The 15,566-nt window shown below is 37.8% G+C and overlaps 1 protein-coding gene and 1 long non-coding RNA gene across 5 annotated transcripts; both read left to right on the forward strand.

Annotated features, from left to right (window-relative positions):
* Nucleotides 1-2,338: 2,338 nt before the first annotated feature.
* On the forward strand, nt 2,339-6,380 carry LOC147488969 (uncharacterized). Of its 4 annotated transcripts, none has more exons than XR_015202405.1 (5): nt 2,339-2,581; nt 4,193-4,285; nt 4,428-4,500; nt 5,159-5,230; nt 5,356-6,380. It is a non-coding gene; the product is annotated as an uncharacterized LOC147488969 (long non-coding RNA). The 4 variants fall into 4 exon arrangements; XR_015202404.1 differs by having other exon boundaries at nt 4,428-4,542; nt 5,340-6,369; XR_015202403.1 differs by having other exon boundaries at nt 4,428-4,542; nt 5,356-6,369.
* A 6,347-nt stretch (nt 6,381-12,727) lies between these two features.
* On the forward strand, nt 12,728-15,373 carry LOC147488970 (CASP-like protein 4B1). The gene is made up of 3 exons (XM_086572623.1): nt 12,728-13,358; nt 13,435-13,573; nt 15,003-15,373. The coding sequence occupies exons 1-3, from the start codon at nt 13,111-13,113 to the stop codon at nt 15,192-15,194; spliced, it is 579 nt and encodes a 192-aa protein (XP_086428749.1). The 5' UTR covers nt 12,728-13,110; the 3' UTR covers nt 15,195-15,373.
* The last annotated feature ends 193 nt before the right edge of the window (nt 15,374-15,566 follow it).

A 15,566-nucleotide genomic window follows, 5' to 3' on the forward strand; every position in this document is an offset into this window, starting at 1 on the left:
AAAAGTTCTAAGTTCAGATATATGAGGAGCTGCTAGGAACTAGTATTAAGGAATGAAAAGGCTTCAGCATGTCCGAATCCTTGGACTCCAAAATTCTTGTCTACCTTGAGAGTTGAAAACTTGAACTATGGTAACTTTGAACTGGAAAACCTTTATCAGCTGGTCGATTATTCTCATCTTACACAATTTTAATATATTATTTACTTTTAATAAATTTGCTTATGTTGTCACGCAAGCTGGAGAAAGGGGCCTGGTTGGACTGTACTGAGCATCTCTGCTAGGAGTTTCAACGGACTCAAAATGCGCAGTGAGTTTGGTTTCGACGACTTTCGACTACTACATTTCGAGACGGTTCCCACAACAACGGAGCCCAAGAGCTCGATCAACATTCATATCCTCAGGAATCGAGCAGAGCATAAGAAATTATTAGGGAACTCGTGGTGGACCGTGGATTAAACATTTCATTTCCTGAAAAGAAAGATTCTACTCCGACTACTTTAAAGGCCTCCGATCCTAATTGGATAGTGTCGCCTCTACGCTGAAATACATGTATGGAACGATCTGAATAGATTATCTATCGGATTATGTACAGAACATATCCCTCTTGTTCACAACAAATTTCAGTTAAGCCAAATAATACTGTGGTGGCATGGCCAATGAAAATAAGGACAAGACCTTTCATTTCTTTCCGTAACATTCTTTATTTGCTTTAAAATCACTGTGCTTTTAGTCTACTTTTAAGTCGCTATGTCTATCGTCTATATAGTATATATAGCCATATAGTGATGGTTATATGAATTTCACATTATAGTGACTCTAAAGTTATTCTACTCCTAAAAGTAGACTTACAAGATAAATTAAGGGCTAATTTTTTGTAGAGATATACATTACATGATGGAGAATATCCCCACAAAAAATTAGCTCAATTGAATATGTTTAATTTTGTCAAAAATTGCTATGAAATTAAAAAAATCTGGACCGTTAGATAATTTCATAACATTCTAAACGATTTTTTGACTATGTTGTACATCTTCAAATTAAGTGATTTTTTGTGAGGATAATCTCCATTATGTGGGAAAAATCTCCACAAAAAATCAGCTTTTAATTCATTGTACTTAGTGGTAAAGTTATTTTGGAGTCACTATAAAATGGAGTTCATATAACCATCCCCTCTATATATAATTGCATTTGTGTGTTCAAGTAGTGTAGAACTAGCTTTATAACTATCTCCTTAAGGCTCTGTTTGGCAGCAACAACAAATGACACAGTATAAGGTGGTCCCTAATCAAGTTTGGAGTATCCAATTCTAATAGTTCATGTTCTAGCTTTTTCTCAAAATTTATCGCACCCCAATTATATAGCAACAAAAAAAAATCGGAAACTTACCCAAAATAATCCGAATCGCTTTAAATGGAAAACTCAATACAATTAAATCTAAAAGGGCAGAGTTGTTCATCAAGATCCAAAATTAATTTACAAAGAAAACAACTACATACATATTTCTATTTTCTTGAAAAGAAATTTACAAACAAAATTTACATCAACTTCTTTGGTATCAACACCAACAATTCTGAAATCACCAAATTCAAGTAGGTTTGATCTTGTATCTTCAAATTTGGACTAATTCCGTCTTTTAAATTTCTTAAAATAAAAAACTTTGAGTAATCGAGAGATGTTGCATGTGAGGAGGGAGATTTTCAATTTTGAAAATTCAAGGATTTTATTGTGAGATGACAATAGTGGTTTTGTTTAAGGGTTGACTTCCCCTTTTAGTTTCCAAAAAGAGAAAGGTGTGGAGAGAAGATGGTGAGGAAAAAGAGAGAAGAAAAAGGCGTGGAGATTTTTTACCTTTTGAAGTGGAGATCAATCATGTATCAATGAAGAAGAAGGGAGAGTGAAGAAGTATGACTATATTTTTCTTTTATTTCTCTCGGTCTTTTCTTTATTTGTTAAGATGTACATCGAAATCCTAGCTTTCCCCATAGATACCGTTATCAAGATTTTTTCACGATTTTGGGCCTCCACTATACATTAAGTTACACCTGCAAACCACAAAAAAAATGTACCAAACAAAAAATACACTATCAACCCTCTTATACAGTGTACATGCTTCTTTATCCAGGGTGCTAAACAGGGCCTATGAGAAATGGGGAGTACTAACATGTTGTCCAATAAAACAAAATTTTTAACTAGCAAAAAATTTGCATTAACATCTTTACTACTATATAGAAAAATATGGGGTCTAATGAACAGTATTTTTCACTTACGTCACAGGGGTAATTTAGTCTTTTCACTTTATATTGCCGGATTATGTTGGTCTTTTCGCGATCTAAAAGAAATTAAAAGAAAATTTCTCTACTCGGTCTCTCCTTCCTCTCCCCTCTTTTCTGCTGAAGCTGCAATCTCTCCTCCTTATCTCTCTCTCCCCCTTTTGTCTCTACTAAATTTTCACCAGCTATTGTACTTTCATAGTAACAAAGCTTATGCACATGGTTTACATACTCTAAATAGAAGCACAATCTGATATTCAAAACACAGGACCCTTGCTAGCTTACTGAAAATGTTAAAAGGCTAATCACAAGTAAAGTGATGCTTCAATTTTTATTCATCAGTTTTGTTTTTTTATTTCTTTTGGGGGCGTTGTTTTGTTTAATTCATAATTATATTGGAGCTGCCTTCATGTACATGAATTTTGGGGAATTTTGATGGTCGATCTAATTCGTCTATATTCCTTGGGATGATTTGCTTTATATGTGGTTTGAAGTGTGTTTAGAATCCAATTACAACAACTACATATCAGTTTTGAGGCAATTGGTTGTTGGGATTGAATTTAATTGTATTACTTTTCTAATTTCAGTCTTCAATTTATTTGATACATAAACTGTAAAGTTTAAGATTGTACATCACAAATTTTAGTGGATGGCAAAAACATGCTAGCTTACTGGCATGGTGTCTGTAGAGTATGGAGAAGGAAACTGATTCCAGACTCAAACATATCGATCAGTATGGTATTCATATTACTTTTATGTAGTAATTACTTGAGGTACATACTTGTTTCTTTGATTTCTTCATTATAGTAGTGCAAGTCTTACTTTCGTAGGTTGTATGTCAAGGGAAAAAAAATAAAAAATGGCGCTTACAACTTAAAATATAAGGGTTGTTAGCGAGCATGCGGTGCATATATTCGTCTCTATTTAGAATATGATATCCTATTTAGTTCATGTTATGATCTATTCAATGTCCTTGCTTTAATGTCATAAATTCTCATCTCTATTACAATACCTCAAATTAGCTTATCAATCTGCAAATCTCATAAAGGGTTCAGAGTTTCAGACGAGTTGTGGGTTTAATATTCTTATATATATAGTTCATATGCTATTCTGGGTTAATTTGGTTTGGAGAGGAGGAGTTCATTTGTTGCCCAATTAGAAAAAGTTATGTGATGTGCCTTAACTTCAGTTTGATAACTATGTGATCAACATACTTTCTTTGGCTCTTTTGATACCATTTTTCGGTATATTTCTCTTTTATCCATTTTTTCCCTTGTTTGAGTACTTTGATCCTACGTCAACTATGAACTACCTCACCAAATGTGCAAAATTAACTAGGCACTAAAATTCAAAAATTATGGAATGCAAATAGTATTTTCTATGCACATTTCCTTTTGAAGTGTAGATGAATGCTCTAAACTTTAGGGATTCAATTGCTGGAGCTTAAAGGGGTTTAGGATTTAGGTGGTGTTATTGAACCACGATAGGTAGCACTTTATGACCCTAGAATTGAGCTTTTAGAATTCATATATATATATATATTCAATTCTTCAGTTATTATTCAATATATAGTTTTTTGTATTATAACCCAGGTTAGTTTCCATGGTTCATGGGTTCCTCCTATTATTGTTTTAGATATTGTAAGGGTTCTTTGTTGTCTATGTTTCTAATTTAGAGCAACAAGTTGGTAGATTCAGAACTTAGGACAGTGTATGACACTTGATCATGTTGAAATTTTTAGAACGGTAAATCACCCAAATTGAGTCATAATACTAGGATTTGAGCTGATAAGAGATCGGGTTTCGAGATGATTCACGAAAAGTATTTGCCTTGGAGAAATGTTTAGAACATATAAGGAATGATGGAAGTTTAAGGTGGAATTTAGCTAACAAAAATTAAGGATTTACTTCTATGCTTTCCAGGAGCTCAAGGGTATCATTAACATTGGTCTTATGCACACTCAAGATGCAACACCATTAACTCTTGGGCAAGAGTTTAGTGGCTACTCTATGCGAGTACGTAAGCTTAATTTTTTGTTTGCAGTGTGGACATTTTGTATTTATTAGTTTTCTTGGAGATTATATATGATAAGATCTTGGTGTCTACTCAAGCCAAAACTTAATTTTGGTAAGAAACTGATTAGCAATTTGTTTCCAGGTAAAGTATGGAATTGTCATCATGTGTACTCTACCTCACAGTGGCAGGGAATGGATGGCATCTTTGAGCAAATGTATGCACAATATCAACACTTCATTGTTAATGCAGTATTTAGGTATAGTTGCTCTTCTAAAGGTGATTTAATTTGCCGAGATAAAAGGAATCTCTCTCTCTGTATGATACTGTTTCTGCCAGTAATCTATTTTGACAAAACGGTGAGATTGTATGTTTTTTTTTTTTTTTTTTTTTTTTTAATTACTTACTTAGATTTTATTGTTTGTTTGGTTGTAGTTTAGTGTTGTTTATAAATACTGTTCGGATTGGATGCAATCTCCTGCCCACCATATAATTCAAGAGTTTGTTTTTAATCATTTATTTATAATTGTTTAATCGATATATTTAGTTATTGGTTAAACGTTTAATCATGTTTTATTCATTTTAGCTGTTGAGGACACTACTTCACAAGAAGATTTATCCCCAAAAGTCTTCTACAATCTTAGTAAAGAAGTACTTGGGGGATAGACATAGCTCAAAAAATAACAAGGACGATCAATAGGAAGAGAAACGAGATACTGGTTGCAAATGGGTCAATACAGATTCTAAATCTAAAGTTTTTCTACTTCACCTCCTTATCGCATACATAATGATTTCAGTAGAGATGTTGTTAACATGACGTGAGAAGATATACACATTCAAATTCAAATAACATTGTTTTCGTTTTGTATCTGCAGATATTGTTCTAGAAATATAAAAAAACTTGCCGCCATTGTTAAATTACTATATATAGTTTGGAAGAATGTGAGGTAATATTAACTATTCAACTAGCAGTTTAAGATTGCTATGCTTATGTGCTTTTGTTTCTCATTTATGTGAAAAAGGTTTACTAACTCCATGCATATATGATCCAATAAGCTTTTGATGTTGTCAGAAATAAAGAACAAAGGTTCCTACAGATGACAAGGTACGTTTGAAGGGAATTTACATTATTTCTAGGTGTTGTCTATGCAAAGAGGATGAAGAAATAATGCCTCATATGCTCTGGGAATGTAATGCGACAAAGGAACTATATATGGGACTGGCTGTCAGAAATCTTCAAGGTACACCCACTTTTAAATTTGCAAGGAGTGATTACTGCTACCACCAATCTCAGTCCAATAAAGGAAGAATTGTGGAACTCAGCTGTTGCACAGCTCATGAATCAAATTTGGAAAACAAGAAACGACATTTTCTTTGATGATAAGAGACTGCATATCCCTTTCTTCAAGAATGAGATCATTAAGGTGGTCAAAGCTGCTGGGTTAGTTGAGTCGAACACAGTTGAAGATTTATCTATTCTACATATATTCTTTCAACATCAGTAGAAAACAAAAACCTTTCGGCGGTTTATTGGAAATCAATTGGCTGGCTACCTCCGAACTTTGGTGTCATCAAAGCAAACACTGATGGATCATCCATCGGAAATCCTGGTATGGGAGGAGTGGGTATTATCTTCATAGATTATCTATGCCAGTTCTTAGGGGTGCAAGTTCATGTACTTGGAATTACGACTAATTTTGATGCTGAATATGAAGGCATTGTTATGGCATCAGAAATAGTGGTATCCAAAAGATGGTTGCACTTGTGGATTGAAAGCGATTTGATGGCTGTTGTAAAGGTGTTTACTAATGGCAAAGTGTCGTGGACTCTCAAAGCTAGATGGATGTGGGCAAAGCAAACATTAGTTCACTGGACAATCACGTACATTCACAGAGAAGGAAACTTTGGTGCTGAAGCAGCATAAAAAAAAACTAAATCAAATTGGAGTTCTACAAAGCCAGATTATATCAAAAACTTAAAAGGGTCCTAACCTACTATAGGTTTTCTTAGGAATGATCTTGTGCTTGATTGTATATAATCTTTTTATATTATATTAATAATATATCCAATAATATATCCCTACTTGATTGAGTGCAAAAAAAGGATTGGCAGATATTAAATATGCTTGCATGTTTGTTTGTTAGTATCTCTCTGTTTAATACAACGTGTGCGAGCACGTGCATGATGCTAGTAATATTGATAGATAATAGGAGAAAAAATGCCTTAAAAGGTAGGAGAAATCCATCAAAATGAGAGTTTATTTTTTTGTTTTGGTAAAGATCAAAATGAGCGCTAGTTACAAAGAAAGTATAGGGGAGTATACACTGAAATCTTATTTTAGTAGGAACTTTTTCTTCTCACCAACTCTTCATCCAAAATCTTCCACTTCTAGGGACTAATATAAACTTTCCCACAAGTCAATTGTTTAGTGGTTAAAACTTCAAAGTTCCCACAAATAATAAACTGACAAAAAAAAAAAAAAAAACTTTATCCAAACTAATTACTTGTAATAATAAAAACAGAGGCTAGTCGAATCCATAGTATGTCTTATGTCTTGACAAGACATTCAATAGCTGGGACGAAGTCAAGCATAGTAGTTCTCCATAGGCAGTCTCCTGTACTCATGACTACACCTTTTTCAGCTGCAGAGCCGTCGGCTCCAAAGTTTAGTTTGCTACTTTGCTTCTCTTAGAGTATGAGTGATCCATCATTGTTCCATCTGTAATGTTGCACTCTGCTATCGTGTTTTCATAGTCTAAGGTCGAGTCACACTTTTAACCACCAAACCCACAGCCATAGAATCATTCTCAATCCACAACTTATTCCATCTTTTGCCTACTGTCATTTTTTTATTTTGTTTTATTGGTAAATCTGCTTTAAATGAGATCAGTAACTCTTTGATGCTGGCGGGGTTCGAGCTCCAGACCTCTGGTATCATCACCCAAAGTTTTACCGACTTTACTAGTCGGCACCTGTAGTACTATATATGAGCAGTGCATTCAGCCTCAAAATCACCTAGTCCATGGCTCCAATGCTCCATACACTTGTATTCCCAAAAATTCAACTTGTGAGTTCCTAAAAATGACACCTGCACCTCCAACACCTGGGTTACCAATAGAAGAGTCATCAGTGTTTGGTAAAGATTAAAACGAGAGCTAGTTATAAGGAAAGTATATGCTGAAAAGCCCGAAATCTTATTTTAGGAGGAACTTTTTCTTCTCAGCATCAACTCTTCGTCAAAATCTTAGACTAATATAAACTTAAAACTTTCTCACACAAGTCAATTGTTTAGTGGTTAAAACCTAAAAGTTCCCACATATATATAATTATATAATTAGGGGTGGAACTCGGGTGGGTTGGATCGGATTGAGGCCTAACCCGAGTTCAACCTGAGCTTCAAATGTTTCAATCTAAGCCCGGGACCAAGCCCTAGTTGGTCCTTAAATAATCAACCCAACCCTAACCAAAATATGTCAACCCAAGCCCAACACTGGTTGGTTGGGTGGGGTGTTTTTTTTTTTTTTTTTTTTTTTTTTTAATGATAATGAAACGAAGTTTACAAATAATTAGGACAAGCGGACAAAGCAACAAGTCGCTACCCAAGTCCCTTTCTCGAATGGCAAATCCTATCCTCCTAAAAACAAACTCGTTATAACCAACTGTCATTACGTTGCAGTCCATAACTTTCTGCAATCTCTTAAGGAGCTCAACAGACTGTTGTGCCATGAAACCAAAAGTGTCGAAACTGAAAGGAATGAAACAATGCGGTTAGCTCTACAAGCCTCCTCGTGTTTCTCAATTTTCCCGCGCCACGCTTCTCTATTAGTCAATTTCTCCCACCTCAAAGACTCCATTCCCAAGCCCTACCAATGGAGATGCTCCAGTTACATCAACACACGATGCCTCCCCTCGGACCAATCAGATCAATACATCCACAGGCCGGTGTCGATCTCCCTCATTCGGATCGTTGAGAAAATTCACGGGAGCCTCCTTCTTCACTTGTACCCCACCTCCAAAATGCATCACATAAAATATCTCGACATGATCATGTCGGTATTTGAAACCCTGGAAATAACTACAATGTCGGTGCATGGTCCCCAAAAGCATCTAGTCTACTCTTTTTGGCAAACGGGGCATAGACCATCATCGAGTACAAAGGAACTATAAGACGGTACCGGAGAATATAACGATACTCTACCGGCCGACATCATATATCGTCCAAGTCCCTCCATCGGAATAGCAAGTAAGAAATCCTTTGCATGTTCTGACTGTAAGCATCCAATGACTACTTTCTGACGAGCAGATAACACAAACTCCCTCTCAAGACCAGCAACAATCTTACCATAGAACGCTTCCGCCAAAACTTTTTGTGGTTTTGAGGGGACGGTAGCACTCACAGCCATAGAACTGAGGTCAAAATCGGGTAGACAGAGACTCAATGCACTGCTAGCAACATCAAGAATCTCATCCAAAGGTACTGTGCCACAACTCCTAAGAATGTGGTTCTGAAGCTCAAAAGTCTAACAGCGGGAGGCCACAAAAGCAAATGTAGAGACATCAGTGGCACAATAAATACCTAAACCGCCTAGACGTAATAGGAGTGTCGATAAACGCCATCAAAATCACCGGGCCGGGACCATCGAAACCACAATACCACGGAGAACATTGCGGAGATGCCGATCAAAAGTCCGAAATCTGAAAAGGATGGTGGACAAGTACGAATCGCGAAGACCAACTTAGAGAGCCCAACACAAGCTCGTAAGAGCGCTAACTCACACTGTGGATCTTCAAATACAGCCAAACGGTCCATCAGAGTCATAGCCTTGTCAATACGCTTGCGAGCAAGACCCATGACAAAAGATGCATCAGTGCTAACTGCACCTCCAAGCAACCTGACCCCCTACTGAGGATGTGACAAATATGAAGGAAATAGACTAGGAGTAGAGCGACGTGGATCTAGTGATGGCCAAAATATCTCACTTTTAGCCACATTAAGAACCAACCCATAAGAAGGTCCTTCTTCTTAAATCATACCCAAAGCTGTCACCACCTGTTCTATATCCCCGACCAGAGTCCCATCATCTAGGTACCACCAGAAGCAATAACCCAACAACCGGATGGATCGTAGAATAAGAGGATGCAACACCAGTGCAAATAGAAGGGGACCCAGAGGGTCGCCTTGCTGGACCCCAGTAGTAGACCATATGTAGCCATCCCCCACGTATAACCTCGCAAGCTGACAATACAAGTACTCGGACCTAAGGGGCAATAGCTGGGCATCGGATACGAACCTCTTTCAACATGATGGTGCGATCAACCATGTTAAAAGCATTCTGAAAATCTACCAGCAGCATAGAAAGAGAGCTATTGTCGCTGTTAGCATACACCATATGGTTGATAGTGTGCAAAATCGCCTCTGCTCCACTAGAAACACCCACCCCATACTGGAAATCCTGTAAGTACCCAACCACATCTCTGGAAACTCCTCTCATTGCAATCTTAGAGACCAGATGAAGCCAAACCATGCCCACAGCTATAGGACGAATACTGTTATCCGGCTTAAGAAGTGGAGTAAGCGGAGCACTCGCTATGAATTCGCTTAACGGTATGGACATCATCCCTCAGAAACCAAAGATTCACCACAGTCAATGCATCTAGCAAATTAGACGATATAGGCTGCAAAGACCACTCATAGCATCTAACAAATGCCGAGCTTCGGAGACCATCACGACCACAAAGAAGTGCCTTTCGAAACGAACGATGCATGACAAAAGGGTCTCTCTCTACAAATAAAAGGAGGCTCGCCAGAAGGAAATCGTGGACTCACGGTGGTTGTCGCGACCGGTGTTTCTCCTCTAATGCTTGGATAGTCTCCGCCGAAGTTAAGGGCGACCCATGATGATGACAACACTTTTACCGCCGGTAAAATGTCCATCGACAACCTTCTATAAGCATTGACGATTATCTCCGAGTAAAACAGATCGGTGGGGTGGCCGGATTGAAGGAGGCTCTACAAAGAGACTCTAAGAGCAAAAAACCCACCGGGCTCGTTCAGATCGTCAACGCATGGTGTATCTGTTTCTGCTGAAGGTTTTTCCTAGTACCAGATCGACGTTCCTGACGATTCTGTGGTTGAAAAACCTGTAGAGTGCAGCACGGGAGAAGGAGAAGACGAACCCATGACAAAACTGAATTAGGATCAGCCGTAATATCCCAGAGAGCAGACTTCAATGCACCAGAAAACCCCAAACGATATGCACGTGGTATACTTTTCACAGTGCGAAAGGGTATACGGAATGCCCTATCAAGTAACGTCTCATCAAGAGAGGGAACAACACCTAGAGGCCTCAGGATAGCACTAGCGTCTCCTTGTCATGAGAGTGCATATTGCATAGTCATAGGAATAGGTGGTGGTTTTGGTATACCGACAATAAGGCATCCCAACTCTCCATTATCAGTCATTTCCGGTGGTTTTGTGATGCCTCCTGAATGACGACATGGTATGGTTAATGCATGCATGCTGAGACAGTGGCCACATATCCATTAGTTCACCGTTTTCAAAAAGTTAAGAAGGGATAAATATAAACTTATGTCCTTCTTAATCTTATCCCGCAGGCTATCTATATCTCCCTGACCACCCAAGTGCTGTTTCTTAATGTGAGTTTCGATATACGAAACCGCAAAGCCACCACCACCATTGGCCCCATCTTTACACTTGTCAAACTCACGAAAAGGACAATGCACATGCTTTTATGAGAGAGCATGATAATAACACCCTATGCTCGAACAAACCCAAAAACAGACGACACCAATACGAAACCACAACAAACAAGAGCACTACCATAAATCAAACCCAACCAACAAACATAGCATCAAAGCAAACCCAACTCCAACAAAACCAACCAACAAACCTAGCATCGAAGCAAACCCAACAACCAACCAAACCTAGCTAATCAATTAAACAAACAACAATTTAATTTAATTTAATTTATTTTAAATTAAATTATTTTTATTTTTATTTTTTAAGGTGCTGGTGAGAATTATGGGGATGTTTTTCGTTTTTGTTTGGAAGCTGGGTGGGTGGTGGGTGTTTGGATGTTGATGGATTGGGTAGGTGTTTGAACTGGTGGTGTGGTGGAAATCGGTGGTTGCAAAGTCTGAGAAAGGTGTAATTCGGTGGGTACAAGGTCTGAGAATGGTGGTTGCGCTGTTGCTGCGAGGTCAGGTTTTTGGTGTGGTGATGATGGTGGTGCGGTGCGTGGATGGTGATGGAAGGGGTGGGATTGGGTGGCGGTTTGAGCTGGTGGTGCGGTGGAAATCAGTGGTTGCAGAGTCTGAGAATGGTGGGAATCGGAGGGTGGAAGGTTTGAGAATGGTGGTGGTGGCTTTATTCTTTCGTGGAGGTCGGGTTTTTGGTATGATGACGATGGTGGTGGCGGTGGGTGGTGAATGATGGGGATCAAAGACGAGTGGTGTTGCTTTGTGTTTTGACCAATTTTGGTGGTGGTGGTGGTGGTCTTGGATGGTGGATGGTGGTGGCGATGGGTGGTGGATAGTGGGTGTGGTGTATGTCCTGCAACGGTGGTGGCAAAGGGTGGTGGACGGTGGGCGGTGGTGCAACACAAGTAGTGCTGCGAGGGTCGGGGAGAGAGAAGGGATAGTTTTTTTTTTTTTTTTTTTTTTTTTTTTTTTCTAATTAAGATGTAAATAACACCGAAATTGCAATCTTCTAACAGAATCAAAGGGGTTTGATTATTTGAATGGGAAACTAACATAATTGAGTCCATTATTCTCTCTAAAATGAATGTTCTCAACTTTATTTTTTACACGAATAGAAAGAATAGAATATATACATACATATATGCACACAGGCTTGGGTTTTTCGGTTATTTGATATTTTAACTCAAGCCCAACTCGAAACCGAATTGGGCTTTGATTTTACAAGACCGATCCTAAACCACATATCTGAAATGTTAGCCCAAGACCAACAAAAGTAGTGTTTTAGCCCATCGGGCTTGGGCTAACCCGACCCAAGTTCCACCCCTACATATAATAAAATTTATCCAAACTTTTTTTTTATTGGTAATTTATCCAAACTTACTTGTACTAATAATTACTAAACCGCAAATTTGGTACAATTTTGACCTTTTGTTAATTGGGTACCCATTGTCAGTTTGGCAGTGTAGTTCTAAGTTTAATGACTCTAAAACTGTCCAAAAACTAGTTGGAAAATTCCATATCTATTTCATAACCTCTGAAAAGCTAGGGCTGTCAACGGGCCAGACCTGAACAAGACACATCTAAGTCTAGGCCTGGCCTAGAACATCTAAGTCGGATTCGGGCCACGCCTAAGTCTGTTAGCAATACATGGAATTTGTAAGTAGCCATAGTCAAACCCTCATCTTTTGTGTGGCCAATACAACACTAACCACCAGTCCACCACTGCTTTCAAATTTCTATGTACACTATTTGTAAATAACTATAAAATACACAAATCTACCATAGATTTTGGACCGAGCCATTATCGGACCAAACAAGAATATGGACTAAATATAAAATCGAAGTTATTGTATTATTGGTTCGGATTCAATCGGCCTTCCGGCTTTGTCCCAACCATTGACAGCCCTAAAAAAGCTTATGGGTGGACAGCCTTGTGCATTGTCCATTTGTCGAAAGCACATAAATTTACAACCCATTCTTTCCATATACAAAGATGTCTTAGTTGTCACTCTACACTTTCATTTCGTGTCCTTGAAACATTCTACATACTTCTCCATCAAAACTTATCTTCTTCTCTCATTAGATTCTTTACCTTCATTTCTAAAACATGGGAAGTTCCGAGGACCCGGCATCAGAAAAACCTGTGACGGCACCTGCAGCCGATGTCGAGGCTGAATCATCAAGTACTGTAAGAGTTCAATCAATTGTAAGAAAATGGAAGAGAGAAGATTTATTAAAGAAAGGGTCCTTGGTTCTTAGAGGTTTAGCCTTGGTATTTTCTTTGCTTTCGTTTATAATCATGGCTAGCAACAAACATGGTGATTGGAAGAATTTCGACAGATATGAAGAATACAGGTGATCATTTGATTTTTTTTTTTTTTGCATCTAATTTGATTTGTTGTTAATGCATTGTTATTTATGTATGTGGCAGGTATTTAGTGGCTATAGCTATTCTTTCTTCTCTATACACAATGTTCCAAGTTTTCGTTCAACTTCACCAACTTTCGACTGGAAAAGAATTGGGGTTGGCACCGCGAACATATGGTTTAATAAACTTCTTTGGAGATCAGGTACGCATTTTTAATTTTTATGATTAATCTCAATATAATTATCATTTTAATTAATTGTGCCTCAATATTCTTATTCCGGTTACTTTTTCTTTTTAATTGGTATAAATGGTTATTTGAGAAACAAATTATGGTCTAATGGGCACTCTCATAATGAAAGTGATCAACGAGCTTAGCTTTGCCTAAATATGCAAGTCTTGCACTCTTGCCAGATATGCTATTGCATATTTGCATCATCAAGGAAGGGCATGGATAAACGCTGATTTTTTTATTTTTTTTCATATGGTTAGGCAACATTGGGCACTTCGCCTAACCATAACGTGCATTGGTAGATAAAACAAGTATTATTGTAGAGTTGATTAATTCTGCTTGGAGCCTTGGACAAAGAAAGTGACAAGAATATACAAAATTGAAGAACCCGAAAATGGGTGCTCTGAGTTGAACTATAGTTTGGGTTCTCTTCTTAGGTGGTTTATGGGCCAGCTTAGCGCATAGCACACATTGCCATGGGCTAAAAGTCTAAAACTATGATATCTTTCGCTTTTTATGGTTCTAAAATTAAATTTCATTGTTCTTACTTGTTGAAGTACACTGTATAGGGTTTTCAGAGATCTCCAAATTTGGCCAAACAGGCATACTATGGTTTAGCAAAGCCAACCTTTCCATTGAAGGTGGTCGATATTGATATGTCATGACTTTGTTGTGATACATATATCAGAATGTGACCAGATTCTACCTCCTTCTAGCACATGTTTTCTCAAGTCATGAATCTCCATTTCATTATGGATTCCCCCCTATCACATACTTCAGAATTCCCATCGTATATGAAGGCTTTTAGAGAGAACAGAATATAATGTGTGTTAAATATTCAACCGTGACAGCATTCCAATTTGTTTAATAATATCCATAGCATGTGACCAACCTAAGCTCAAGGCAACCAGAGTATTGCCAAAAAATCTCACCCGGACTTAACCCAAAATACAGTTTCCCTAAGCCAAATTTGATTTGGTAAATGAGGTTGATCAGTTTGCATTATCCATCTAATTTGCTTGTGTTTTGTCATTTCATCAATGATTTGGTACTACGAATCATGTGATTTGTAGGTCTAATTCTTTCAAGAAAAGAGGGTTAAACGTGATGTCACACTTATACAAGGCCGGTTCAGGTTAATTTGGGTTTCTAACATCCTAACCTGATGTGCTTTAACCGTTGGCAAATAGTTTGCTTTAGTCGTTAGCCTGCCTAAGTGGAAGCTCTGCTTGCTATTAAATTACTCAAGTTAAAATTGTCTAGACGAAATGGCAACTGTAAGAGGAGACAATTCTATCCAGAGAAAGAAGTTATACATATTCTCATGGATTGTTTATAAGCATTTTTCAATATTTCATTATATGTTCTTCTTTCGCCTGGACTAAGTAAGGCTACGGTGCAGATTGTGGCATACCTCTTGATTTCAGCTGCATCTACCGCCGTTCCACGAACAAATCAGATGAGAGAGGGGGCAGACAACAGTTTTACAGATTCATCTGCTGCATCAATTAGCATGGCTTTCTTTGCATTTTTCGCTCTAGCAGTGTCTGCTATGTTATCAGGATTTAAGCTCTCGACACAAACATATATCTAAGCTTCACCTAATAACCTATAGTGCGTGGTTGATTTCTTCATTGCTTTATTTATTTATGATGTTTTCCCTTTCATCAATGTTTAATGTGGATGATGGAGAATGTAGAGCAAGGTTTGTAAAGGAGATACTGACGTGGTTGATTTGATTATAAAAGTTCACAAAATGGTCATACATTGAAATCTACGGAGTTTTCTATTTTTTATTGTTAGGTCCACAGATCACAATACTCGGACCGGATCAAGCTGTGAGGTTTTTTCATAAAAGACCTAGATGCTAGTATACAGATCCGACACTTTATATTTAGTGATTGCTTCATTTATTGGCGACGTGGGACTGATGTCGGTCCACACACCCCAACATTTACTTATGTGG

The sequence above is a fragment of the Coptis chinensis genome, chromosome 7, assembly GCF_015680905.1.
Source record: "Coptis chinensis isolate HL-2020 chromosome 7, ASM1568090v1, whole genome shotgun sequence".
Classification (NCBI taxonomy): Eukaryota; Viridiplantae; Streptophyta; class Magnoliopsida; order Ranunculales; family Ranunculaceae; genus Coptis; species Coptis chinensis.

What these genes read in the sequence shown, in the direction of transcription:
- LOC147488970 (XM_086572623.1), top strand. Translation starts at nt 13,111, where the DNA reads ATGGGAAGTTCCGAGGACCCGGCATCAGAAAAACCTGTGACGGCACCT. An exon ending in GACAGATATGAAGAATACAG is followed by an intron (nt 13,359 to 13,434) that starts GTGATCATTTGA and finishes TGTATGTGGCAG; the next exon opens with GTATTTAGTGGCTATAGCTA. An exon ending in TAAACTTCTTTGGAGATCAG is followed by an intron (nt 13,574 to 15,002) that starts GTACGCATTTTT and finishes GCTACGGTGCAG; the next exon opens with ATTGTGGCATACCTCTTGAT.